We start from the raw sequence: 26,318 nt of genomic DNA, 5'->3' as shown, positions 1-26,318 counted from the left end.
TTGGTTAGAGTTTGCAGCAATCACGTCCAATCGGCACAGGATTGGCTAAACTGTTAAGAGGAAGTCAAGTGTCAAAACGTTTCAGGGGATAAGCTCGGAGTTGACAAAAGCGATTTGTCTCAGTTGAAACAATTTGGACACCGTGAATTTTTTTAAATTACCAAGTTGCATCCAGGACGGACCACACTGGCGAGGATTACGTTATCCGGCTGCGAACCAAACCCCCGTACCGAGCCAAGGATTTGCTCTCACCGTGAACTCGACCACCACCGCACGGCAGAGGGAGGAAAGTGGGACTTTATTGTTCAAGGCTAGCCAGCTAGCTTTGCCAAGCGGCTTGTTTTTGTGTGTGTAGCGTGGACCGCAGGCTATATGGCTGCGACGTACGAGCCAATATATGGACTTTCAGAAGACGAGGTAAATTAAGATTTAATCTCAACAAAGCTTTATTATGTAGACGACAGTGAAAAAAGGGGTGTCTCTCAGAGGGGGGGCTCAGCCGAAGATAGCTAACACCATCGTTAGCTGATAGTCAAGCTAACAAGCCCTCACCCACGGTAACATTCCGTAGTAATGTTCCGGCAGCTGTCAATTTCCTGCCCCGTGCCAGCGTGTCCACAAGTTTACTCATCTTAATTTCAGGTACAGCTGCTCACTTTGTCTCCAGAGCACTGAAATTAAACCTAAATGAAAGCTTAATAGCCTCGCTACATGTTGTACTTACATTAACGTGTGGATGACTTGTGGCTCGACTAGTCATGTCGCCCCAAAGTGCTATCTTGAAGCCCAGACATATGGAGGAGAAATTGATGCATTTCTTGGGCGGTGGGCTGCACGGCATTACAAGCTGTCAGACATAAACACTGACCGTCGCCTGTGATCGAAGCTGTTTGATGGTGAGCTGAGCGCTGGGCGAGTTTGGAGACTGAGACGTGGACGTCTTGCTCTGTCACCTGAGGTCGATACTCACTTTGGTGATGAACTCCCGTGTCGCCTCTGGCACTCAGACGTGCATCAGTAATGTATTAATGCTATATTGCAAACGTTGCGTGGCAGCACGATTGTCACGGGTCATCACAGAGTGACAAAGTGATCTGCCAACCGAGCAGCTGTCGTATCAGCCAACTACCTATCAGACATTACTAATACAGTCAGAAATAGTAAGGCTTTTTGGGATGATCATGAGAGATGACTAAAAATAAGCCTTTCATATATTCGGGGTGTGATTGTTGAGTTTGTGACATCAGTAGGCTGAACTGTCACTCTTTCACCAGGATGCAGGAGAGATTTGCATGTGGCCTTTTAATGACAATTTAGAGGACAAATGTCTTGGCGGGCACAGTGAACTTTGGATAGATGCTCCAAAACACATTTAATTTGTATTTCTGACATTTAACATTTTACTCAGATCGGAACATGTAATGATAAACTTCACTCAGCTGGCGTCGGTGTATGCTCTGCCATTTCACCCATTTCACTATCACAGCTCTGTGGTGCTCTGTCAGTCATTATGGGAGGTGAGGCATGCTTGTAACAAAATGCCACACGCTGTAACTCGAGGGACTTCGGGAAGGGTTGGCTAGTTATTGGTTAACGTTCGCCATATTACAGACATTAAATCACATGGTGTAATCTCCACAAATAAAGGCTTTAAGACAATTGTGGGTCTGCATTCCATGAGACACTGCACCTCCTGTGACCACGAGGTAAACGTTCAGTAATGCTACACCCTCTGAACAAGACCATGGCCTAAGGTAACAACAGGGTTGGCCTGGGCTTCCACCCCCACTCCCTCCTTTGCTCCTCTCTCCAGCACTTGTCATGTATAAATAGAAAGAAGCAGTTATTTTGTGCTTTGACCCAAACATTATGGTCATCAAACACTGGGATAGTCAAAGTAAGATTGATGAGCAAACAGACCAGCAAATACACCCATTTTTGAATGCTGCATGAAATGTTTTTCATGTCATCTGTCAGGTTGGAAGTGTTGATGTCACTTATGACTGAAAGCTTTTCAAATACAACGCACTTCTTTTCTAGGTCAGGGTTACTGACATGACAAAGCAGGTTGGTGCAGCCAGCAGCTTGAAAGATTTGAAGTGGCTTGATTGTGAGGTTACGAGATCATTTTTCTGCGATTTGATTAAATGTTTTGATCCATCATCTCGCTCTCTTGCAGCATGAAACGAGAGTGCTGCGGGTTAAGGTCATTGCAGGAATTGATCTGGCGAAGAAAGACATCATCGGAGCCAGGTGAGCACCTCTGGGTTTAATTTTTTCTTTTTTTAGGACACACCAGAAGATGCTGTTTTCATCAGAGGTGTCTTAGTAGTAACACTGTTGTGCCACTTTTGTGCTTTCATTGTGAGATCAGCATGCAGGCCTGGTCAGTGCATCTCCCCCTCTCATACCGCATATGCATTGTCATTTTTAGGACTGTGTTGTAACATCCAAAATGTAAGCAAAGCACGCCAGTCAATAATAATAATTTGTCAGGGGTGTTTATGTGAGAAAAGCCAAACATAACCTGTAGATTGCATCATGCTCTTTGATTCAGAGGGGCTCCTTTAGCCCATCCTTTCACCTTATAACAGCAGTGCTTCACACTTTCACTACGTTCCTTTTTACTTAACAAAGACCTTGAACACCAAGTGTTAATCAATGATTACCGACCTGCCTCTCCTGCCCAACTCATAACTCAGCTCTATTACAGTTTCTCCAGATAAAAGTGTTTGACTAATAATTATACATATCACAGACACAGATGTTAAACTTCAAACTTTTGAGGGTCTTTGAAGCATTGTGTTCATCGAGGGGGCTTTTATGTCTTATGCTGTCTGACCTACTTTTCCCATGTGTGATTCTGTGATGAAGTGTAACCTACTGTTGTCACAACTTTTATGTCTTATTGCATAATATCCCTCTGTGGTGCTGTATTTGAAGTCAGTCTGTAGTCATTGTTTTGCATGGCTAAGCACTGTGACTCATGCCCTCTAAATTTTAATTTCCTGCATCTCCGTACCTGCAGTGCTAGAACACTGATTGATTCATAGTACACAGAGTGACCATCAATTATTATCAAATTATCAATTTGTTCATGTGCTACATGGAGTTCTTATAAACTTGCTCCTTCTTAGTCCAAATGCGACATTGTCAGTCCAGGGTCTGAATTTAAGGATAATGCCTCTTTATTTTTAACGGGTTTAGTCATAGTGACAAAACCCATTCATGTACTTCCATCAGTCACAATGACCAACCATCCTTTCTGCTGCAGATTTTTTTTAATCATCAGGAAGTCATAGGCTGGCATTATTTTCAGACACATTTGAAAATGTTCAGCGACGTACTGCTGGACTTCTCATGGGCTTTCTCTACTACATTGGCATAGAGGTCATGTGCTCGCCTATGAATTATGTCAGGTGTACAGAAGGAGAGTAAGACTTATTTAAGATAGTCAAAAATTGAAATTATATCTCAGGGTTTGTGCAGCCCTGATTCCAAAAAACTTGGATTGGATGCTGTATAAAACGTAAATGAAGCAGAATGTGATAATTTTTTTGCAAATATCTGCTTATTCTGAATTTGATGCAGCAACTTGTTTCACACAATTTGGGACAACTAAATACTGGGAAAGATGTGGAATGCTCCAAAAACACCTGTTTGGAACATTCCACAGGTAAACAGGTTCATTGGTAACAGGTGATAGTATGATGATTGGGTATGAAAGGGGCATCCTGGAAAGGCTCAGTCACTCTCAAGCGAGGGTGAAGCGAGGTTCATCACTTTGAGAACATATGATTGTATGAGGGATGTTACGTACATACATTTATTTTATCGGGATGCACGTTCGGGAACATTTCATAAAACCGTTGTTGGTGAACACAATTTGTTTGCAGCTGGGTGCATTGTTTATTTTTATTTACGTTTTATGCGGCATCTCAACTTTTTTGAAAAAAGGGCTCGTACGTGAAAATGTAATGCCAACGCAGTAGTACTGCAGTAATGCCATCCCAGCAAGTGCTCAGAACATTTTGCCTCACTGAAGATGGTATATTGTCATTATCTGTAACTAACGGTGGTAAACAACAAGCATGAAAAGGTCCAATAATCCCAGGTACAGTTATGCAAGAAACTATAAATTGTATTTTCGTAATGCACTTGAAATGAGGCTGAAGTCGCCATATGACCAAGGCCTCGTCTAAATGTGAACACTGCTCCGTTTCTTCTTTATAGTAATGCTTTTGTACATCAGCCATGAGAAGGCTGACATTGTCAGAGAAAGAGGCTGGCATGTTTAGCGCTGTGTGAATGCTACTCACATGCCAGAGTGCATGTGTTCGCATCCTGATGGCCTGCTGGCAGGACAGCTCAGCCTGGCTCAGGAGAAATCTGAACTGTAATGAAGAAACACTGAATGAGGTCTCGATGTGTGGCTAGCTACCACAGGAGACAGTGCTGACTTGGCAGTCTGTCACCTCATAAGATGCTCAAACAGTACTGGCTTGTTCTTTTCTTCTTTTTGCTCCAAACCTGTTTCTGTTGCCGCTGTAATACTTTGTTCTATTGTGTTCTGCTCTGTTATTTTTGTCTAAATAAAACACCCCGAGGCTTCGTTTTTGCTGTTTTTGTGAAGTGTCGATAGAAACTCTCCTTGCATGCAGTCAGACAATAGTTTGATGGCGCTACCATTTGAATCCAGCGGCTCATGCTAGCTTTCATCTCCCAGAGTTGACCCGAAGTAGCCTGTCTCCCTCAGCATGATTCCTGTTGATAGAAGGAAGGAGACAAGAAGGAGTCTCATTGCAGTCTAGATACAGTAGGCCCATTGTTTCTGTTTAGTCACAGTACATCACAGAACCACACAAACTCACAATTAGAGGCTGCGGGGGTTCCTGGAGACGCTAATTAGCAATCAAACAACAGCAGTTTTGCTTGGGGTGCGTTCGCGGCTCATTTTTTAATATTTCTCATTCCTCCTGCCTTTTCCCTTCGCTCCTTCTCAGTTACTCCCTAAAATCAAAATCAAAAATTTTGGGCACATCCATACTGGAATTAGACCGGTGCTTATGTCAATCCTGCACTGCAAAAAAAAAATCCCACAGAAAGTGATTGTGGCAAATCAGATTTAAAACACATTCGTGGATGATTTGAAATCTGAGTCAAATTAAATTTCCAACCCTGCGTGTCGAGCAACTGCAATCAACATATAATTGATTACATGGGAAATGCAACACGTAACACTAAAATTTCACCCAGAGCATGGGAAAAAGAGAGATTTTACCTCACTTGATGTCATCTGGGTAGATATTGTGTTGGTGTGAAGAATTAAATAACGTGCCTCGATCCTTCATTTGGCCTGCAGCTCGCTGTTTGCTTCCACGTTGGATAAACACACTATCTGTTACATTGTGTGCGCATACATTGATGGAGGTTATTTCAGGTCACGCAGTAGATGCGCAGTAAAAGACAGAAATTAACCTGTGTGGGAAACTCTCTGAGGCACACAGTTTCTGAGAAATTGTATGGTAACTCTTTGGATCAATGATTAATCAGCTCAGAATCAGCTTTCTTGGCTAAGTGTGTGTGCACATTTAAGGAATTTGACTCTGGTTTTAAGCTGCTCTCGGTGTACTTGCACACATTTCCGAGAACCACTGAAAAGAATAAAGAAATGGAGCAACAGATAAAAGTAAAGACAACAAACATTTAAGTCATTTTTCCAGCGTTTTCCAGGTCATTAAATGTGAGAATTTGCTGCTTTCCTTGGTCTTGCATCCTGTGATATTAATATTTATAGGTTTTGAACTGTCAGTCAGACAAAACAAGCCTTTAGATGAAGTTATTTTCCGGCTCTAGGATAAAGCAATGAGCATTCTTCAGTGTTTTATGGATCAAACACTTAATCTCCAAATGATTGGCAGAACAATCCATGAAGAACACCATCATTCGTTGCAGCCCTACTCTAAAGTTAGGCATTATGTTGGAGTCTGTATTTCTACGTCCAGTGCGGTGGGATCAGACCTCTCACGCTGTGTTTAGTTCTCAGCAGGAGCGAGCCAGGTGAGGCGGCATGACTTACCTCACTTTGCTCCACTGTCACCTCCCTTCTTTTATCCATTCACAGCAGTAACTGTAGTGCGAGTTATTTTTATATTGCTTTCTATGAAAGGGTTATTAAAGACAAGTACAACACCACATGCCACCTGCTTTATACCACATATTCAAAACAAAAGGAATACAGGAACACATGTAAATATGTTCTAATACAGATTGAAATCAGAAGAAGCAGCGAGTTTGGTTTTAATGTAAGAAGTTTCAAAGTTACTGATTAAAAAATGTCCGCCGTCGCCACACACTGAGACTTGTGAGAGGTTTTTCTTCAAAGGGAGGTTTTGGAAAGGTTATAACCTGACTCTGTACCTTGTGTTGCCTGCTGGGACTGAGACCAGCAGAGTAATTGGTCTGCCTGGTGAATAGCCACAGCTCTGCGTCTCTATCCAGAACTCGCTGGAGATTTCTGCCCTGTCAGCACCTTCAGATACACCAATTGGCAGTTTTTAAATAGCACAGTCGCATATACTCTGCTTACTATTTGCACCGCTCACCTCAAAATGTTTTGCAGTTTCTATTTTTAGCACTGTGCTTTGTCAATACGACATTATAGCCTTATCTCACAATACCCAAATGCAAGCAGTTTTTATCTGCTGGGTTGTTGGTGGCGGACTCAGGTTTCAGGCCTGGAAACGAGCAGTGTTGAAGTGGAGTTTAGCAGCATGGGCTCTGGCACCTGAGGACACAGTTAATGTGATGTCACACTGGAAGTAGGACTAACGAAGGTTATACTCACCAGGCTGTACGCTACACTGTATGTTTACAACATGTGGAATCTAAATTCCCTTTAGGACCTAAAATTAAAATATTCTCACGATCATTTTTCCATTTTGATCAATATTGATATTTATCACGATGTATGATTTGATAATGCAGCCAGTTTGAAGAAGTAAAGAAACCAGAGGGTTCATTGGTTAAACCTCAGGTTATAGTTTATTAATGTAAAACAATAGAACAAACATTTAACTGTGTCAAGTTGCCTTGTAAGTTACAGTAATGTCGTTGTCGCTGAGACGGTACATTTCAGATGGAAACGATAGCAGAAAGATGCTTTGCAGACCGTCTTAATCTGCACTTTGTCGCTGTTTAAATATCCAAACCACTTCTGTATAATTGATGTCGTTACCGTTTTTGGCAAGACTTTCCTGAGCTTTAATTTTAACGTCAGTTCACTTTCACCGTTGCTTTCGAGTCCCTCTGCTCCTCTCATACTTTCAAGACGGCGTCCTCTTTCACCTCCACTTTCGGAAATGGACGTGTGCTTTGATGAACAAGCGAGAAACTGTGCACTGACTGGCTGTTCGATCTATGTGGCTTTGTTTTGGTGTATGGTCGTGTTACTCCAGTTTTTATTGTGCTACGGCACCGTGTTCTCTCACAAATTTCTCCCACTGGAGGTAATAAAGGCTGCTCTAATCGTCCATATCCAGTAAAAAAAAAGATCTTTGTTGTCGGCATATCGAGATCGTTTTCTGGCCCAGCCATACCTGAAACTGTGTCTTCTTACATGTATGTGAAGTTGCCTCATAATGCTTGGCCAGATTTGTGCTTTTTAGTCAGATATTGTCTGATTGAAACCATAGTTGTGTTCATTTTGTTCGTATTGTTCTGACTTATTTTGAATGGAAAAACAACGATATGTTACTAATTGGAAAAATACTGTTTTGGTATTTTGAAATGGATGTATTCTGTCAGCAACGGTATCATCTTTGTATGTATTTGAAATATTATTGGTAAGTACTGGTTGGTAAGCAGATTTGTAACTCTCTTTTTCACCACTAATTTTTTTTCCTGTGTTTTTTCCTTTATCTCTGCAGCGATCCTTACGTCAAACTTTCCCTCTATGTTGCGGATGAAAACAGAGAGCTTGCCTTAGTCCAAACAAAAACTATTAAAAAGGTAGGTCCGATAATGAAGAGGTTGCTCCCTCCTGTGTTCTGCGCAGACCTTTGCCTCGCAGCTTCAGACCTAATGAACTTTAACGTCTTTGCATGGCAGCAGATTGGTCAGCTCCTGATCTCAGCCCCAGTGCTAGCACCACTTTTCCTTCAGATCAAGGCAATCATGTCATCTTGAGAGGTGGAAACCAGAGGAAGTCACCAGAAGGCGGTGCCTCCTTTCCTGCTCAGGGGAGTGTAGAGGGAGACATTGGACAAGCCCTTTTCCCCCAGTGGCCCGTTTTTGAGGAGGAAATCTATTCTCAGCAGGGGGAGCTATTACTTGCTATTAGTGTGAGCTCCATTCAGAGGATATCTTGATATCAAAGTGGGCTGTTATTTTGAACCAAATGTTTGCAGCTCCCACTGTGGATTGCTCTGGCCTTTATGCTTTAAAAATGAAGTCTTAATTCACATACAGAGCAGAGCATGTAGTGCATGTTATTCACTGGGTAGGATTTGTGGAAATGCAATATATGCAGGGATAAAACTTTGATACGCTCACATGTAGCCTGACTCTGCAAGCAGCTCCTTATTTCTTTGTAATTCCTCCTTTTCTTGCTCGTTAAGGATAGCCTCACGTAGCTGCCAACCAACCCTCTGCTGGAGTCAGGCAGCTCAGGCCGCCATGCAGGCAGACATATGCTGCCAGTGGCCATGGCTGCCTTATTGGATATAAATAGCTGATAATGCACTGCTATGTGGAGCAGAAAAAGAAGCATTACTGCTCGGCTCTTCTGTGGGCTCTATGTGTCTTTAAGTGGGACACCTTTGATGGCATCTTTGTTGTTGAAGCTAAGAGTTTGGCTTGTGGCAAGACGTCAAATAATGAAGAGCCAGGCTGAGACTACCATCAGTAAACTCAAAGTTACCCTGATCTTATACCAAATGTTGACATTGATATGGACTTTCTGTCAAAGGGCAGCGAGTTCGTTTATCACTCCTCCATGTCAGCAGTGGTTTTAACAGAGGTGTTATTTTATGGCCGCCGTAAAATGGCAAAAAAGTGTTTATTAATCAGAGTGATGTGAAATTAAGGCTTCATTGACATTCTAGTGTTTAGGTCATTCCAATCACCAAGGGAATTTTAATGAGATCTGTCACATAGCTCTCAATCCCATAAAATATCAGGCAGACGGAGAGAGCCGCTGCATTCACATGCTGAGCTGGCCCATCCAGAAAGTGGGTGAAAATCCTCATGGCTGTTAATCTAGGGACTAACGCCAATCACCGGGACATGTCAGAGCTACAAACTTCCTCCAACGGCGTAAGAGGATCATTGACGCACAAGACTGAGCCTAATTTCTCACTTGAGCTCTCGCCTCTCACGACAAGCCGGACAGGTTTTATGCATCTGCTCTGTTTCCTGTGTAAGCCAGTGATGCCGCTGGCTGTGCTTTAATGCACAGTTAATTCATCATCAGTCTAACCACATCCATGCTTTGTGTTTCAGACCCTCAACCCCAAATGGAACGAAGAATTCTACTTCAGAGTGAGTTCATTATGTGTCAGATTCCCTTTCTTCCCGCTGTCCTGCACTACCATGGTCTGTTATTGCCCTTGTTTATTCTAGAGTGGTGGTGTTAGAGTTGTTAATCTTTGGTTGGAGTTTAACTGAGAGCTGAGTTCCACCTCCTCCACCACTGTAATCAAACAGACCATGTCAGACTTTAGAAGCTTAGCCGCACGTGTGTGATTATTCTCCACCGGTTATTTATAAAAGAATTATAGTTCAGTGCCATGTTGTAACGCTTAGGAGATTGACTCGCTGCTAGCCACCGTAGCTGTGAAGTATTTGACGCAGAAGCGAGCAGGCTGTTGCCTACAAGGTGTTTGTTTGCATGTACATCTGCATTGGCTTTGCATGCCACATAACCACCGGTTGACTGCTGTATTATCTCACAGGTGTGTCCGCAGAATCACAGGCTACTCTTTGAGGTGTTTGATGAAAACAGATTGGTAAGATTCACATTTTGTACCCTCTTACCCCTCACTCGCCCTGTCGCTTATGTCACACATTGTTTGTCTGTCAGTAGTAGATTTATTTCCAGTTCTAGAAGTCTAGAAAAGTTGGGACGCTGTGTGAAACATTATAAAACAAGCATTCTGCTTTTATATACGTGTTACACAATGTCCCACATTTTCTGGAATCAGGAGTTGTCCCAACCACCCGGTTCTTCATGCTTCTTTGAATTTACATGTTTCTGCTTCAAGCTGCGGTATTACTTGCTTTTATGGTTTAGTCTCAGGTATGTGAATGAAACATTAATGTGCCACCAAATAAAACATGATGATTATAAAACTGATATTGCTGCACATCTTTCCAAGTAATTTTCCCAGAATAGCTCCGCTTTCATTTCACCACAGGGATCACCAACAACCTGGAATGTATTATATTGACTTCATCCGCACCCCCATGTCTTCACGATCTTTTCCTTGCGAACTCTCCGACGCATTGCAAGATCTGATATCGCAGGATACAAAACTGTAAGCTCAGTCAAAAGAACACAGGCAAAAGAAACGTGTTGCAGCACATGTGGGAGAGAACAGAGGCAGTGAACGGCCTGTTCATCGGCTGGTCTCATGCTCTGCTTTAAGGCCGCCGTCCACCAACAGCCACTACATTCCTCTTATGTCAGATTTCTCAGATTTCCCCCCACAGACGAGAACACTCGCTTCCTTCGCTTGTGAAATTAAGCCCAGTTGCCATGACAACTAGATTAAATGTCTGCACAGTGTCAAGAGTTGCAGCAATTAAAAATAGCACACGTATGTCTGAATGATCATTTCACTCATTCGCTGTCGGTGTCGAACCTTCACCTCGGCCGACCGTGTCCGGAGGAGGCTGAAGTGGCTGTCGACATAATGAAGACATTGTTCTGTGGAAGAAGTAAAAGGCTTCCCTGAAAGGGGTTTAGGAATGCACTGATACTTGTTTTGAATGGCTTCTCAGTAACTCTGGGGTCTGCATCTTGAGTTTGATGTTTAGTAAAACAAGCAAACTTAGAATTGATGTCCTTGGCTGGATAAGGCACATTCTGTCTGGGCCTCACAGGTTCAGGGCTGCTGCCTTTGGAGGGCCAACGTGGGAGGTTTGTCTTTCCCAATTAGCTTAATGAAATGAAGATAGGTGCATTTTCTGATGTAATCTGCACGTTTCATTCACTGATAAAATCAGCGCTTGCGTTGGTGCGGGTTGTTTGTGCTCGCTCTGCACGCCCCTGCTGAGGGGAATCGCTGGCCCTCGGCCCGCTAACGAAAGGACAGCTCTAATTTTTCCCTCAGTATGGTGGGAGCCGTATAGCCGAGGATGACACAAGAAAGCACAGCACAGGCGGCCCCGAGCTCGGTCCTTTCCTTATATGTCTGAGGAGGTGCTCCTCTGTCGCTAGGTGCATGCCAAGGCAGCCCCTCCACCACTGGCCAGTATGTCTTTGAAGGCGCTTGTTCTCTTGCATCCATTACTTTTATGGTTTATTTGTCAGAGAAGATGAAAAGTTAGATGAAGCTTTGTGCTGTAGAGAGGTTGCGGTTTATGTATGTGCACTAAATGTCAACTAATGCAACCGTCTGTGACATATAGAAGAACTACACACGAGACTGACAGCTAACATGGACTGTAAAGAAAGAATAGGCCTAAATACAGCGTAGTGCTTTGTTTGAAGCAGGCATGTTATGTCATTTGGCGAGCTGGGCTTGCTGCCATTGGACCACACACTGGCATTTTGTTTCTTTTGTACGGAACATTCTCCATAACATCTCACACACACATTTATTGACTGTGCCTAACACTGTAGGCAGTGTGTCATCACTAAGTGTAACCGGCTGCCAAGCCACAGTTTCTTCTTGCTCTGCAGTCTTTCCCTTTTGGCCGTTTCTGTGGCTGCAGTCAATATCGCCCATCTCCTTGATGCCCTCTTGTCCACAGTGGAGATCTTTTTTTTTTTTTGTGGCTTGGCAACTTGATTTCAGCTTGCTTTTTTGAAACAGATAAGGTGACGCACTGAGGGCTAAACCATAGGTCAAAGCAGTCATAGAAGTTGGAACAGCTTTTTGGACAGCTCTGAAAGGCCAGATTATCACAGGGAGTGTGTCAGTTCTGTGCATGGGGGCAGACAGCTCCCCCGCTAAGTCTGGCCTCAGGGCAAAGTAGCCCAAAACCTTCATTTTCTCATTCTGTTCCGCTGGTGAATCACTTTGCTGCCTAGTAGCATAAAGAATGCTCTCATGGATTTACATAATGCTGTGAAATCATCTCTCTGTTTTACCTTGTACTGAAGCCAAATAGTATATTGCAAGTGCTTAAGCATCATAATTTGTGTGCCTAATTTCAGCATTGCAAACTAGGATCACAGCTTAGTTGTATCTTGGGCGGTTTTTGGATGCAAACAGGGTGGCCTATAAAACCACCAGACAGTCAAGTGTTGGCTGTGTATGGGAGGCAGCATAGTTTATTCCGTTTGAAGAAGACTTGGATGTCTTTCTCCACAGAGGGCCGTGCTGTTTGCCGTATCAAAGCTGCAATCTGTCAGATACTCTGCTCTTTACTCTGCTGCTGCCTTTTTCTACTCCATTTTTAGCAACAACTTCCTTATGCCTCATTTTTTAATGTTTCCAAGCTACAAGAAGCACCAGTGGGCCTGGTGAAAAGGGATATAGATTTCATATTGTGTGTTTGTTTGCAGCAGATTTATGGATCCGTCATTTCTTCTTCTCTTGCCCTGGCCGATCCATGTTATGACCTTAATTCATGACATTAATGAGGAGAGAGTGCAGATGGTGGAGTCATATTTACCACTGGTGTTCATGATGAAGACAGTGGTGTTTTGAGGAAGATATTTGGTGGATGCTACATGCAGATACTGGGAGAGCAGTTTTAGGTAAAGAAGTAACTTACTGGTGTTAAAAAGTACCAAACTTTGTATGTAGGAGTGAGTGACATTACGAGAGGCGGGGAAGCGGGGAAGTGCGCGGGGGTTAGAAAGAGATCATGTGAATGGAGGAAGGGATGGACAGTAGGATGTGTTTTGGGGGGGCAGCTGGCACTTGAGGGCAGAGTGGGGTTGTAACAAGAGGTGGCAGAGCCATTTGTAGTCACATGACTGACAGGCAACCCACTGTCACCTCGGAAACCAGGAGCGCCGGCCACTCTTATCCAATCATGTCAGGAATGCTGGCCGTCATTCGGCTGAGGCTATTTCTGCTGTCTGTCGCTAGTGCTTGGTAGTGCTAAGAGTCTGGCATACAGGGATCCTTCTTCTTTTTTTTTCTTTCCCCCCCCTCACCCTACCTCTCTTTAGCCTCGACTCTGCCTTTCCTTTGAGTGCGCAGTGTAAAGTTGTCAGCTCTTTCGCAGTGGCAGTCTAGTTTTTGTGGTGTGACTTCTTTCCTCTGTACGGTTTACTGTGGGAAGGAAAGTTGTGGAAGAGACTCGCAGAGGGTGGGAGGGAGGGGGGGTGAGAGAGAGTGGAAGAAAAAAAAAGGGGATCAGTCATCTAGTCAGCCAAAGCAGAGAAGTGGGCGACAGTAAGAGACCGAGACGGGAGCCAGAGGAGAGAACTGAACAGCCAGTCTAAGCGAAAGTGAGAGGGAACGGGAGCTGTGATACGGGAGGTGAAAATGGCACAACGTCTGCGTTTGTACTTTGGCTCAGGCCGCAGTAACACAGCCCCGGAGGTGCTGGAGGGAGACTCCGAGGAGCAGCAGGGAGACAGTGTTGTGGTCACTCCGCTCAGCATGCAGCCTCCTCCGGTATCGAGGCCTTCTCGGGAGCCAGCTGCGCAGCATGTCCCACCAAGAGCGTTTGGTTTGGAGCCTTCCCTGAAACGCAGCTCCTCCATGTTCATACCTCAGCTCGCCGCCTACGCTGAGCAGCGGCCCACCAAGAGCTCCTCCATGCACATCTCCCTCCAGCGTGCCAATGGATCACGGAATGGAGATGCCCGTGGTCATGCCGATGACGTCCCGCCACCCTGTTACACTCCTCCAGGACCTGCGCCTGCCTATACCGAACCGCACATCGAAGCAGATGTTCCGCGACATCCGCCTCCTCCATACTGCAGCCCAGATTCTTTAAACTCACAAAGTTTGGTGACAGAGCCGGAGCTGCCCAAACGCAGGGTCTTTAGTATTGGTTCCAATGGCCATACTGTGTATAGCAGAGGTCAACCTGGTATCAGTGTTGGTGGTATTTGTATCCAGAGGAACTCTCCTGATGGTTCTGACATCCAGCATTTCAGAATCCTACCTTACGGCGGCACTGGCTGGTCTGTCCAGCAGCCGAGCTTGGACCAGTGCTCCGTCGTTAATGGTGGAACACAGAGACTAGTGTTTCAGCTCCAGCAAAATCAGAACCAGGATCAGAGCCAGGACAGGCAACAGGCTGCTGCATCCCAGGAAGAATGCACAGATGTTGGCTTTGCCAGCTCAAGAGGTAGCCGTACGGTGCGTTACCCCAGAATCCGACTGGAGAGAAGCTCGTCTCATCAGAGGCTGCTGCTGGAGAATCAACACCAGAAAACTGGTGCAGATAGCCAGGCTGTGGAGGAGAACCAAGCAGACACAGAGACTCAAAGAATGGAAGCAAGGAACAGATCTAATGCTTGTACTTTCAAAATCAGTGGGGATTCTTCCAGAAGGCAGCCTCACTTCAAGATCTATTTTACCCCAGGCGGAGGTGGAGATCAGGATGTGAGCCTCTGCGGTGATTCGACGAGGAGTAATCCCGAGGTAAACTACTAGAAATCTTTAGATCTGCAGGATTTTTGGTTTTACTGATGAAGATATGAATTTGAGAATGAATACTGAACAGCCACAGCAAATGGTGGATGGGTCATGTCACTCCTGTGACATGACAGCTTGTTTGTAGTGAAGTCAGAATAACAGGGTGGGGGCATGTAGAAGGGTCATGGACGTAACAAATGAGAATCAGGGTGAAATGTATAACCACATACCTAAATTGTGCAAAGTTTGTGGCATTTCTCCAGTATTTCACATGTCATTTGTGAAGCTGCTAGTATTTCACTTAAGCTCCTGCTTGAATTCAGCCCAGATGAGGAGAGATCCGTATGGTGCAGGAAGAGGGTGGCGACATTCTGGGAAGTGAAAAGCACAGACATGGTTGTTGAGTTAAAACACACACACTGGCTGTCTTTCACTTCACGACCACAGGCATTTGAAATTTTACACACATCGGCCGGTTCAGTCATGAAAGGAAAACAGGAGCAGGAATGGGTAATTTCTCCCCGTGCACTTGTTGCCTTCTCTTTCACAGAAACGTGACACTTAAGTTTGGTAATACCCTTAACTGCAGCCAGTGCTGGTTGAGAGTTGGCTGTTTCTATCTTTAGTCTGTTTCGAGTGTGCTTGTTGATTTTGAGAGCGGGCAGACGGCATGTCTTCTTTGGCTCTAGGCTGGTATGGATCCGTACCCTTGCAGCTGCTCTGCGAATGATTGAGAACTGAGACGTTGTTATGGCCCAAACGCTGATCAAGAAGTTTAACGAGCTATCAGTATCCTGAAATGTTCGTCTTCTCATGTGTATCGCTCAAGCTTTGGAAACGAAACAGACCTAAAGGTCGCACTTCTACAATCAGCGTCACATTACCTAATTTGTCATTCACGAGCTTCTTCTTAAATCACTTTGAATATTTGACTTGTCGGCGGCAGCACGATCTTTACCCCTGGAAAATAAACTGAAACTCAAGTTGCAGCTTTAAATAACTGCTGTTTATTGTCGCTATTTAAATTATGGGGCTGCCATTGACTATATCACCGTTACTGCCAGTAGTTTCTCACGAAGGGTTTGCTGCCAGGAGTCTAGCAGGGGCTCTATACAACCCTGATTCCAGAAAAGTTGGGACACTTTGTAAAACGTAAGTAAAAACAGAACACAAACAAGCCCATGTAGTAACATCCTTTATCCAATCATGTGTTCACAAAGTGGTGAACCTTGCTCCATCCTGAACAGCTGAGCCTTTCCAGGATGCCCCCTTCAGACCCAATCATGATACTATCACCTGTTACCAATCAACCTGTCTACCTGTGGAATGATCCAAACAGGTGTTTTTGGAGCATTCCACAACTTTTCCAGTCTTTAGTTGTGATGTTGTTGTACATGCAACCTGGACGTTTGTGGTTCCCAAACTTTTTAGCTTGTAACATCTGAAAATCAATGTCTATTTGTGACCTCTGGTCACAGGTTGATTGTATACGAGTCTTGACAAGTAATTTTTGCTGTTCAGATTGCTTTTTGAAGGTTATAGCCTCAAGTCTGTATTCTGCTTTCCTGTCCTGTTAGTTATTTCATGACTCATGGCCAGTGTGCTACACCAATGAATTATAATGGGTCTAACTGTGCCCTGTGGTGTACTTGACTGTTAGTACTGCACGATACGCACTCCTGCCAATTGTTTCACATTATTCCACTGACAGACAGGGGACAGTAAGGTGCTGAGATGCACAGCAAAGACGCATTTACTGCTAACGATAGTTAACAGGTGTTAAAATATAATGCAAATAATTTATGTGGAAGGAAATACATTCAACGTGTTTGTTAGACTTCATGGATACACACTAACTTGATGATTTTTTTGTAGTGATCCCTTTGGTTCATCTCTTGATTTAAAAACTTGTGTTTCATCAGGATTGTAACATTTTGGATTAACTGGTTATTTTTACCTTCCTGACCATGAAGGCTAACAAGGAAAACTGCAGTATGCTAACAATGATGTTTTCAATCCAAGATGGTGTAAGATGTGGTAAAATATTTATGGTTGGGGCTGTTCTCCACTAATGCATCTACTATTACTGAAATCATATTTTTAGTCATAGTTTTGACAGCACTTGGGCCATACATGAATGCATTTTAAACTCCTTCCCTTTTTTAAGACACATGGTGTTGTGTTACCCAAGGGCTTCCTGTTTCTCATGCAACAAGGAAATCCTCATTTAGACCGCAATGACAGGTCTTCCCCGACTGGTTGCCTGGAGCTGGAGTGCCCCTTTTAAAGCTCCGCATGATGGGATACTACGAGTGTGTGTTGTGTGCGTGCCAGCTAGACTATCTGCAGACAGCTATGCCACCGTGTCGTGCCCTCGTTACAGCCCTGCCTCGACCCCCCCCCCCCCCCCCCCCCCCCCCAGTTGCCATTCACAAAGAGCTCTTGTAGGCCACTGGGTTTGCTATATTTACCTGAGACTGGACTGTGGATGGATGGGGGGGGGGGGGTTCTCTTTTTATTTTGGTCCAGTAGCATGTGAGAGGGATTCATATTGCTATTGTTGTGAAGGGCTTTTCTCTGTCGGCTCTGATCTCTCAGAGGTGCAGGGCATTGTAATTCAGTTGTGTCAGCACGGAGACTGTTGAGTAGGTGAGACAACCTCTTCACACTTCAGTGCGAGCCTGGACTTGTTCCAGGTTGCTCTATATACTCCGTCTGTTACCACTTCTTCATGCATGGCGGTCCAGTACGGCTACAGTTAGCATTAGCCGTTTTCATCACGCGTCTCTTGTTGCATCCAGACGTGCTGATGGGTTTGGTTTTATTTGCTCTGGTCCAGTTTGAATGAAGTGAATTTCATTTGTGCGTTGAAAGATTAAAAACAGCAACATCTCTTTCTGTGAACAATGTCCGTGGAAAGGGTTGATAATGTGTTGTGTGGAGCATCAGGACATTTCTTCACTTTTCAGTGCTGTGAGCACAGCGAATGACCACCTCCATTGTTTGGGTAGTGGAAGAAAACTCAGAAACTTGAATGTAAAATCCAGAGCTATCTGCATAAGAAGTATGTGAGAAGTAAGTGTTTTGGGTGAATTTACTTGCTAACTTTTTTCAAGCTTCACAACCCTCCATCTGCCCCATGTCTCTTAAACTCTTCGTCCCTCCTCCCTCTCTTGGTCAGTGGCACCCTCCCTCTCTGAGTGTAACCTGGCCCTGAGAGGCAGCTGCAGGCTCAACTATGACCCTTTGATGACTCTGCAATTATATCCCTCTGCACACACATACCCACAACTTAAAATGCTTGTTATTGTTGAGGACAGAAAAAAACAGCTGTGTGTCCCAGAGGTACATGTGTCCCACAGGGTACTGCCCATTGACCACTGCCCATTTCATAGCTTACAAACAGCAGTGCCACTATTTTTTATAGGTTCAGTCATGGTAGCAAATGAGTTTTCCACGTGAAAATTAAACATTCATTGGGACTAGAGATGCTGGTTTCAGTTATTTTTGCTTTTAGTTGCCAGACTGCTTTTAACCAGTATCTAACTGGTTAATTTTGCACTATATCGCTCCCATCAAAGCCCCCAGACTCCTTCCACCACAGACAGGCAGCATATGTGTCTCAGTTATGCAGCATATCAATTGAATGATAGCAATGGATGAAGTGTTGGCTGGTTTGCAGCATTTTTTGTAATTCTAAACTTAATTCATGTAGCACAAACTCAGGAAGTGTTTCACAAATTCACATTGTTTGTTACACATCAGCACATGTCAAAGAGTGTAACGACACCGCCATACTCGTGCTGTGGTCCAGGTTGCTTTTGTCGCCCTTTCCTGGTTCAGATAAAGCTCACGATTCACTGTTTTGAATTACTTGTGTCATGCAAAGCAGTAAATGAATTGTCTAGTTGGGTTGGGAAGTGAAGCCAGATACTTCTGTAATTAACACAGCCGTGGTTTGAGCTTTTTCAAGATGAAATGGTTTAAACTGTGTCTGTGTGTGAGAGTGTGCATGCAGTCACAGGCGTCTGTTTACGTGCCTGTGCATTAATAACTCAGTGTTTTCATGTGACTCATTTGTAACCTTTCACCACTGAATTCCAGGTCTGTTAACTGTGGCGGGAGCCCAGTGCGCTCGCTTCACAACGCTGCTTTTACTTTTTCCCTCTGATCATCGGGATAAACCTGATTGCTGTATATTTCAACCTCGTATCAGTGTCAAAAACAGGGCTTGGCCAGCATAGCTGTAAGAAATGACTAGTCATGCAGGTTTTTCTTGTTTTTGCTTCATTAATAAAGAAGTGGTTTCATCAGCACATTTTCTTCAAAGCTGTTCTTTGCTGACTCAGATTTAAAAAGGGACCACAAATATCATCAAATTTCATTGTCAAATCATGTTGATATACAGGGTTCCCCCACACATAAAGTTGAATTGGAAATTGTTTCCATAGCTCTATATTTAATTTTTATGGCTGCACTACCAAGCAACTTTTACAGATGCCACAGCACTGAAAATGTCTTCAGTTGTACATTAAAGCTTGAAAAATGAATGTCTTCAAAAGAAACACTGAGACGGCCAGGTTGCTCTTTTATTCACAGTCTTCAATTAACAGCACTCGGTTAATATTTTTACATCGTTGACCCCATGGCAACCCATTAAACCTCCCACAGCCTACAGGTGGATCTTAACTCAGGACCTACAGAAACATCACACATTGTTTCAGCTCAGCCTTTCCTGTCAAACCAGTGTCTATAAACAAACATCATTGTTAGTTAATGCCTGTTGTCTAAATCAGTTGTGTCCCGCACACAGGCTTCTTCCAAGAATGGCCTTTTCCATCTCACACAGGTAATCACTGCTGGGGGCTGCTGCTGTGCAGCCCAGTCATCCGTCAGTCTCCCCCTTTTCCTCTCAGTCTGCATTAATTACGACTAAAGGATGGGCAAATCTACCGGCCTCGTAAATCTGAAACACAAACCTTCCCTGGTTCTCCCCTGTTGTCACCGCTGTCCTTCTCTCCCTCTGTCTGGCTGACTTGGCTTCAAATCTGGTGGCAGTGGATGTTATTTTTCCTTGCTGGGTTCACTGGTTCTTCTCCTATGAAATGATACCGAAGGCCCGTCCAGAAATAAAACCCTAGACTGAGCCTCTTTGCCTGGACACGTGTGGAAATCTGTGCTGATTGGCAGAGAAGATAAGCCACAACGAACTAGAGCAAATGTTGCACGATAATTTCAGTAACATGTGGAAGAAATTGCTCCGACATAATTGCACTTCATGGTTTTGCAGCCATGTTAGATTTTCAGATCCAGGTGTCCACAAAAAAAAGGCAAGAGGTTTTTTCTGGACGGGGCTGTCCATGAAATGAACATCTTTGTCTTTTTCACTCTGTCTGTGGCAAACGAACACGAAATGCTTCTGGACCTTCCGGTGCGTTAGGTAATTAACCTCAACATCGTGGTTTCTCCCCCTCTCCCCCCCCCGCTGGAACTTTCGGTGTTCCCCAGACACACTCAGAAAGCTGCTACTTCTAAAATTAAGCTGCTGAAGGTGACCTTGTTTTCTTTCCTAGACCAGAGATGATTTCCTGGGACAAGTTGACGTTCCTCTCAGTCATTTGCCGGTAAGTTATTTGCTTGTGTGTGTGTGTGTGTGTGTGTGTGTGTGTGTGTGTGTGTGTGTGTGTGTGTGTGTGTGTGTGTGTGTGTGTGTGTGTGTGTGTGTGTGTGTGTGTGTGGCCAGTCTGACACTGTTTTGAATACTCAGCTGTTTCTTATCTCCAGTTTTTGCTCTGCCTGATCAGCCTCTGTGAAGGTCAGGCAAAGGAGTGTGTTTGTGTGTGTCTGTCTCGAGAGTGAGAAAGCGCTAGCCTCACAAGTAGCATGTTGTTGTGCTCAGACAGCTCACTCCTTGTTAGACATGGAAAGCGGGCTGTCTAGAATGTAAACAGAGGTGACTGTCCCGAGGGCGGGCTGCCCTGAGAATCAATGGAAAAAGCTTCACTTGTCAAATTCTCACATTCACGTGTACTGACTTGGAATCTGGGCTGGTGGGAGATAACAGCTTTTCACAACAAAAACAAGCAGAACCAGTGTGTGCTGCTCAGCAGTTTTTACAATTTAGGTTTGACGTAAGCGAACGGGAGCTGAAAAACCTGCAAACCCCTCTGAAGCAGCACGTCCTCGGCTCATTTGAGAGCGCTGCTGTCAGACTGGCTCCGGCTCCCTGAAGTTCTAAGTTGTGAACCTTTAAAAGTACATCAGTAAAAGGTGTTGGGGTTAATTATTAATGTCCCGTTTGGCTCCCATAGGTCCAGGAAATTGGCAGCAGATAAAAGCTGAGTCATGTCGAGAAGGGAAGTCAGTGGACGGGCGGGATGGAGAATACTAAAAGAGAATATTTGGTCTTGATGCAGCTAATGCTGAGAATCTTAATTTAGCAAATCGAGCCGAGCATGAATAAGCTCCTGCAGTGCTTGTGTGGGTGATGTGTTCTGCGTCATACGCGTGTTTTGAGTGGATTCATTCATTTTGCGCATGACTACATGTTGTAGGAATTGCAATTTTATTCATAGTGAGTGGACATTACTTTAGTCATCAGTTTTCCTCCTTTACCTGTTCCTTCTTGATACTCCTTTCATCGATCAGGTCGGCCATTCTGACCCATGTGAACCAATCTGGTAGCTGTTCTTGCCTCGTGGAAGATTAAAACTTATACAGTTTCATGCACCATAAAGCAAACCTCGTGCCAGCTCGTGTGCCTGTGTCTGTTTTGCATGAGTCATATTTAAGATAGGGTACATATTGCCTCATGCTTTTCACAGCAGCTATTTAAATGCATTATTCACAAAACTTGATATCAATTCTTAATATCTAAAAGCAGCAGCTTCATCTCAAATTAGTATTTTTTATGCGAAATTGATATGGAAACTGACAGTCAGGATCAGTGGTTCATTCCAGAACAGTATGTGGTGAGCAGCCAGTCTGTACTGGTTTGGCCCAGTCAGAGAGAGGTGGGAGATTGCTGTGAATCACAAAAAAACCTTTTAGCTGTTCAATGTGTAACAGGAGAAGCTCACGATTACATAATGATGGCTGCGCAGAGGGTTCCAGCTGTGTTGTAAACTCACGGCTCTCATATTTTGATGCTCTGACATGCGTCTTTGCTTGTGTGCGCAATTGATTTCTGTCAACAAATGCCTCCTCTTACTTTGCAGACAGAGGACCCTGCCATGGAGCGTCCCTACACGTTTAAAGACTTCCTCTTGCGGCCCAGAAGGTCAGTTTCTACCAGATGTTACGAGTAAACAATAAAATTGGATGCCAATAATTCGTGTCTGCTTTGCCCAAACTAGCAAGTAGAATAGACTTTGATACATTGTTAAACTCATCATCATGGTTTGGCTGCAAACTGGTGTCATATCTCGAGAGAGCGGCACGTTCACGTGACGGTCAGTTGAACGCTGAAGGTGAAAGACCATCTGGTGCTCATAGGCAGTTTGGAAACTCCCCTGCATTTCTGAGCTAGGGGCTCTGAGGGTGCGGGACACCTGGTTTTGATGTGCTGTTTTCAAGAGGGTCCATTTTTTGCTGATGTTATCCTTCTAGTCACAAGTCCAGGGTGAAGGGTTACCTGCGTCTAAAGATGGCCTATCTGCCCAAACAAGGAGGACAAGAGGAGGAGGCTGGAGAGATGAGGGAGGAGGCTGAGGTAAGGCTTTGGCCACCGTTGTTGGTTAACTGCTGACTGAACATTACCAAAGGCATCCTTTTGACCGCCTTGTTCTTAATAACCTAAAACTGAACCAGATTCTAGTTTTATTCCTTCCTTCCACACAAAGAAAACACAGATCTAAGCGTGGAGATGAAAGCGAGTTTCCTAATTCGGACCAACAGAAAATGTGAGAGTGGTTTTCCTCTGAGCGAGAGGAGAAAGAATCGCTCTTCTTTGTATTCCTTTCTCTAAGAATTCAGACAGCATCTCGCTGCCAGAATCTGGTGAAAGTCTTTTCCAGGTCAGCGTATGGAAAAACCATTTACAAAACTGCCTGTTATTTAGAAAAATCAGACCTTCTTCCTCTTTTACTTTATGTTTTTTTTAAAGTGTGGATTTCTTGTGGAGTGCTAGAGAGGTGATGTACATTTTCAGAAAGTGACAGGCTTCACAGATAAGGTGACATTTAGCAGCTGAAGTGCAAAAACTTCAGAGCCACTCTGCTAACCTCCCTTCACTACATGTTCTCAATGTGAAAAATCCTCCCTGGATTTCTTTTTCACCTCGGTGCACTAACCTTTAAAATGAAAAGGATTGCGTAAGCTTCTCAGTTTACTTCTCTGCCAACTGATCCTAAAAGAGAGAGTTCAAAATCGTCAGCGCTGGTTTTGATATTGATGTCTTGCATCCTGTGGCTGGAGATATCCCACCCAGCGAGCAGCCTGTCAGACAAAAATAAACACCTTTAAATGCTGCCGTGTTGTGCTTTAAAACATTTTAAACCACAACACAAAAGTGCACATTTTAAACCACAACACAGCACTCCAGCATCTCTGATTCACTCCCTGCTTGAATCCCGTCTGAAATCAAACTGGTTTGCTGATGTTCATATGCGTCTGACAAGTTAGCAGCTCTCTGGGATATCTGTGACCACAGCGTCTTTGGTCTGAGCTACCACTGAGGTACTCGCACTGCGTATGTTAAAAAAGCTGGACTCTCTCTTTCAGGGATGGGATGAGTCTGCGGACTCAGGCTCCCAGCGGCCCCAGCAGCTGCTGCCCCCATTGCCCCCAGGCTGGGAAGAGAAGGTGGACAACCTGGGACGCACGTACTACGTCAACCACAACAACCGCTCTACGCAGTGGAAACGGCCCTCTAACATGTATGTCTGTTGTGTTTTTAGTTTGAAATATATTTTTAGCAGTTAAAAGGAGTATAAATCAGTGTCTGTAATGGGTCATTTTCTGTATGAATCTACGTTTTGCCTGTGTGGACTGTTAATTTCACATGAGTCATTATTATCTGCCATGCTTAGAACATTTGCAGAATAATTAGATTTTCCGGCGGCACAGTGGAGCAGCAGGTAGCGCGCGTGCCTCACAGCAAGAAGGTCGCCAGTTCGATCCCCGGGTCGGGCAGGGCCTTTCTGTGTGAAGTTTGCATGTTCTTCCCGTGCATGCGTGGGTTTTCTCCGGGTACTCCGGCTTCCTCCCACAGACCAAAAACATGCTCATTAGGTTGATTGGTGACTCTAAATTGTCCTTAGGTGTGAGCGTGAATGGTTGTTTGTCTGTGTATGTTGCCCTGCGATCGACTGGCGGTTCAGGATGTACCCCGCCTCTCGCCCGTTGACAGCTGGGATAGGCTCCAGCCCTCCCGCAACCCCAAAAAGGGATGGTCTGGTATAGACAATGGATGGATGGATAATTATATTTTTCTGCGCAATAAATATGAAGCTACACATAGTAGCCAGTTAGCTAACTTTATCACAGAGAAAGGAAATTGGAAACCGCTAACAGCTAAACAGCCTGGCTCAGTCCAAAGGTAACAAAATCCACCTACCAGCATCCCATTAATTAACATATGTCTCGTTTATTTTATTGACGAGTGGTAGACTGCAGCGGAAGCTGATTTGTGACTCACGAAAACTTTCTGCATGAAATCCCTTCTTCTCCTTCAGGGATGTGATTTCAGAGACTGAGAGTGACAATCAGCAGCGGCAGATCCATCAGGAAGCACACCGTGTTTTCCGTTCGAGGCGTCACATCAGCGAAGACCTAGAGAATGAGCACCTGGAGCCCAGGGAACTGGACAATGTGAGAGAGAAGAATATACGCGTATGTACAGCGTACATGTACTGATCCGCAGTGATTAAAGTTTCATGGCTGCGTCTCCTTGTTGCTCCCGTAGTCCTGGGAGCTCATCACGGAAGAGGATCCTAACGACAGCATGGCCCAGTCTCTGCCCGGCCCCTCCTCCGTCATGACCCCACAACACCCGCCGACACCCGTCACCCAGGAGTTCTCCGAAGACTTAAATCTGAGGCTGTCCCTCACTCCCGATAGCAACGGCGAAGTGCCAGGGCCCAGCTCTGCTCTGGTGAGAGTGCAGTTTTCAGTACTCAGAACCTGAATGATGAAGTATGATTTCTAACTGATTTCCTGGTCTGTGTTTTTGTGTCAGAGATTAGAGTGACAGGAAGTGCTCACGATAATGCTTCCTTCTTTCCCCGCTGGCTTTGTTTTAACAGGGCCAGCTGTCAAACAGGCTCCGATCCTCCAGTATGACCGACGGTGTCAGCGATCAGGCCCAGGCTCCTCCTCTTATGGTACATATTTCCCAACCCTGACATTTTCCTCCATTTTCCTCTCTGACTCCTTCGACTTCCTCCCTTTCCTTGTGACATTGCTTCGAGCATAAAGAACACCCCTTTGTTTGTTGGCTCTGTGAACACCTTTAAGCAGGCAGGCATTGTTGTGTCATTTGCCTGCTTTCTGTTGGCATGCCTCAGTGCTGTGGGTGCACCGCACATCAGATCACTTTCTTTGCTCCTCCTTGCATTTAAAACTTGTTTGCGCTAGGCAGGTGCTCCTCACCCTTCCTTCCCGCTTTATGATTGTTCGATTTGACCTTTTCTTCTTGCCTCTGTAGGACTGCCACACCTCCTCCCCTCCTCTCCCACTATGACTCCCTGCTCTTTGTGATTCACTCGCAGCTATGTTTGATGGATTGTAGAAATGTCGGCTTTACAGCCGTATGCCAACAGACTGACCGTTCCGGTAAAAAGCATTGGCAAGTAAGATTAAAGACAGCACCGCGTCAGATCAAACGTTCTCCAGAGAATCCTGAGTCATAGCATCAGTGGAGACTCAGCTCAGCGAACTGCCACAAGATCTGAGTCAGATGTTTGTCACATGGCTGAGTCACAGCAGTGAGCTCGGCCTTGTCAAGGCGAGGAAAAGTACAGGTGCTGATGTCAGCCTTTCCCTTTAATGCCAAGTCTCTGAGGACTGGAAAACAGTAGGCTCATTAAGAAGCCATCAGAGGAAGCCATATGTTTGAGCAGTTTCCGATCACGGTGAACGGTCATTCATCTCTAATGATATTAAAGTGTAAGTGGGTGGACTGATTGCCTGTTTGTTGTTAGTCAGCCTTAAAAGACAAAGCTGGCATTGTTCTATATTTTTCTTATTGTCATCAAATTCCATAAAAAGACCCCAACCAACATGTTAGTCCATCACAAAACATTCAGGCACCGTAGTCTTTAGCAGATGTTAGGAAATAGTGGAAATAGAGGAAATGCATTTATTGGGGACTATTTTCTGCTGTGGATTAATACACACGGTGCTCTGGTGTGTGTGTACAGCAGCTGGATGGTGTATGTGCAATTGACCAAAATAAACTACAGTGACTGCGTTCATGGCGATCAAGGCACATGTCAGCCAGTGCGGCGGTGTGGCTCACTGATGTGGTTTTAGTGGTTTAACAATGGAGGCCTGCGACACTTCGGAATAAGTTCCTGTATATCAGGCTTTTGCTGCATGGACTATACT

The 26,318-nt window shown here is 44.6% G+C and overlaps 1 protein-coding gene across 5 annotated transcripts in view; it reads left to right on the top strand.

Moving 5' to 3' along the window:
* The first annotated feature begins 73 nt into the window (after positions 1-73).
* Positions 74-26,318, top strand: part of nedd4l (NEDD4 like E3 ubiquitin protein ligase) — a 43,899-nt gene continuing 17,654 nt past the window's right edge. The window contains exons 1-13 of one of the 5 annotated variants that reach the window (XM_070989764.1): positions 228-417; positions 2,180-2,253; positions 7,929-8,010; positions 9,502-9,540; positions 9,954-10,007; positions 19,585-19,620; positions 20,345-20,395; positions 21,989-22,050; positions 22,380-22,482; positions 23,493-23,647; positions 24,446-24,581; positions 24,676-24,864; positions 25,016-25,093. In XM_070989764.1, coding sequence (XP_070845865.1) covers positions 373-417; positions 2,180-2,253; positions 7,929-8,010; positions 9,502-9,540; positions 9,954-10,007; positions 19,585-19,620; positions 20,345-20,395; positions 21,989-22,050; positions 22,380-22,482; positions 23,493-23,647; positions 24,446-24,581; positions 24,676-24,864; positions 25,016-25,093 — 1,104 coding nt within the window. In that variant the 5' untranslated portion in view covers positions 228-372. Of the gene's footprint in view, positions 418-2,179; positions 2,254-7,928; positions 8,011-9,501; positions 9,541-9,953; positions 10,008-13,602; positions 14,778-19,584; positions 19,621-20,344; positions 20,396-21,988; positions 22,051-22,379; positions 22,483-23,492; positions 23,648-24,445; positions 24,582-24,675; positions 24,865-25,015; positions 25,094-26,318 lie in introns of those variants that run through there. The other 4 variants (XM_070989766.1, XM_070989765.1, XM_070989761.1 and 1 more) reach the window with 4 other exon arrangements.

This window comes from Chaetodon trifascialis, chromosome 20 (assembly GCF_039877785.1).
Source record: "Chaetodon trifascialis isolate fChaTrf1 chromosome 20, fChaTrf1.hap1, whole genome shotgun sequence".
NCBI lineage: Eukaryota > Metazoa > Chordata > Actinopteri > Chaetodontiformes > Chaetodontidae > Chaetodon > Chaetodon trifascialis.
This window is presented reverse-complemented; position numbering and strand designations above follow the sequence as displayed.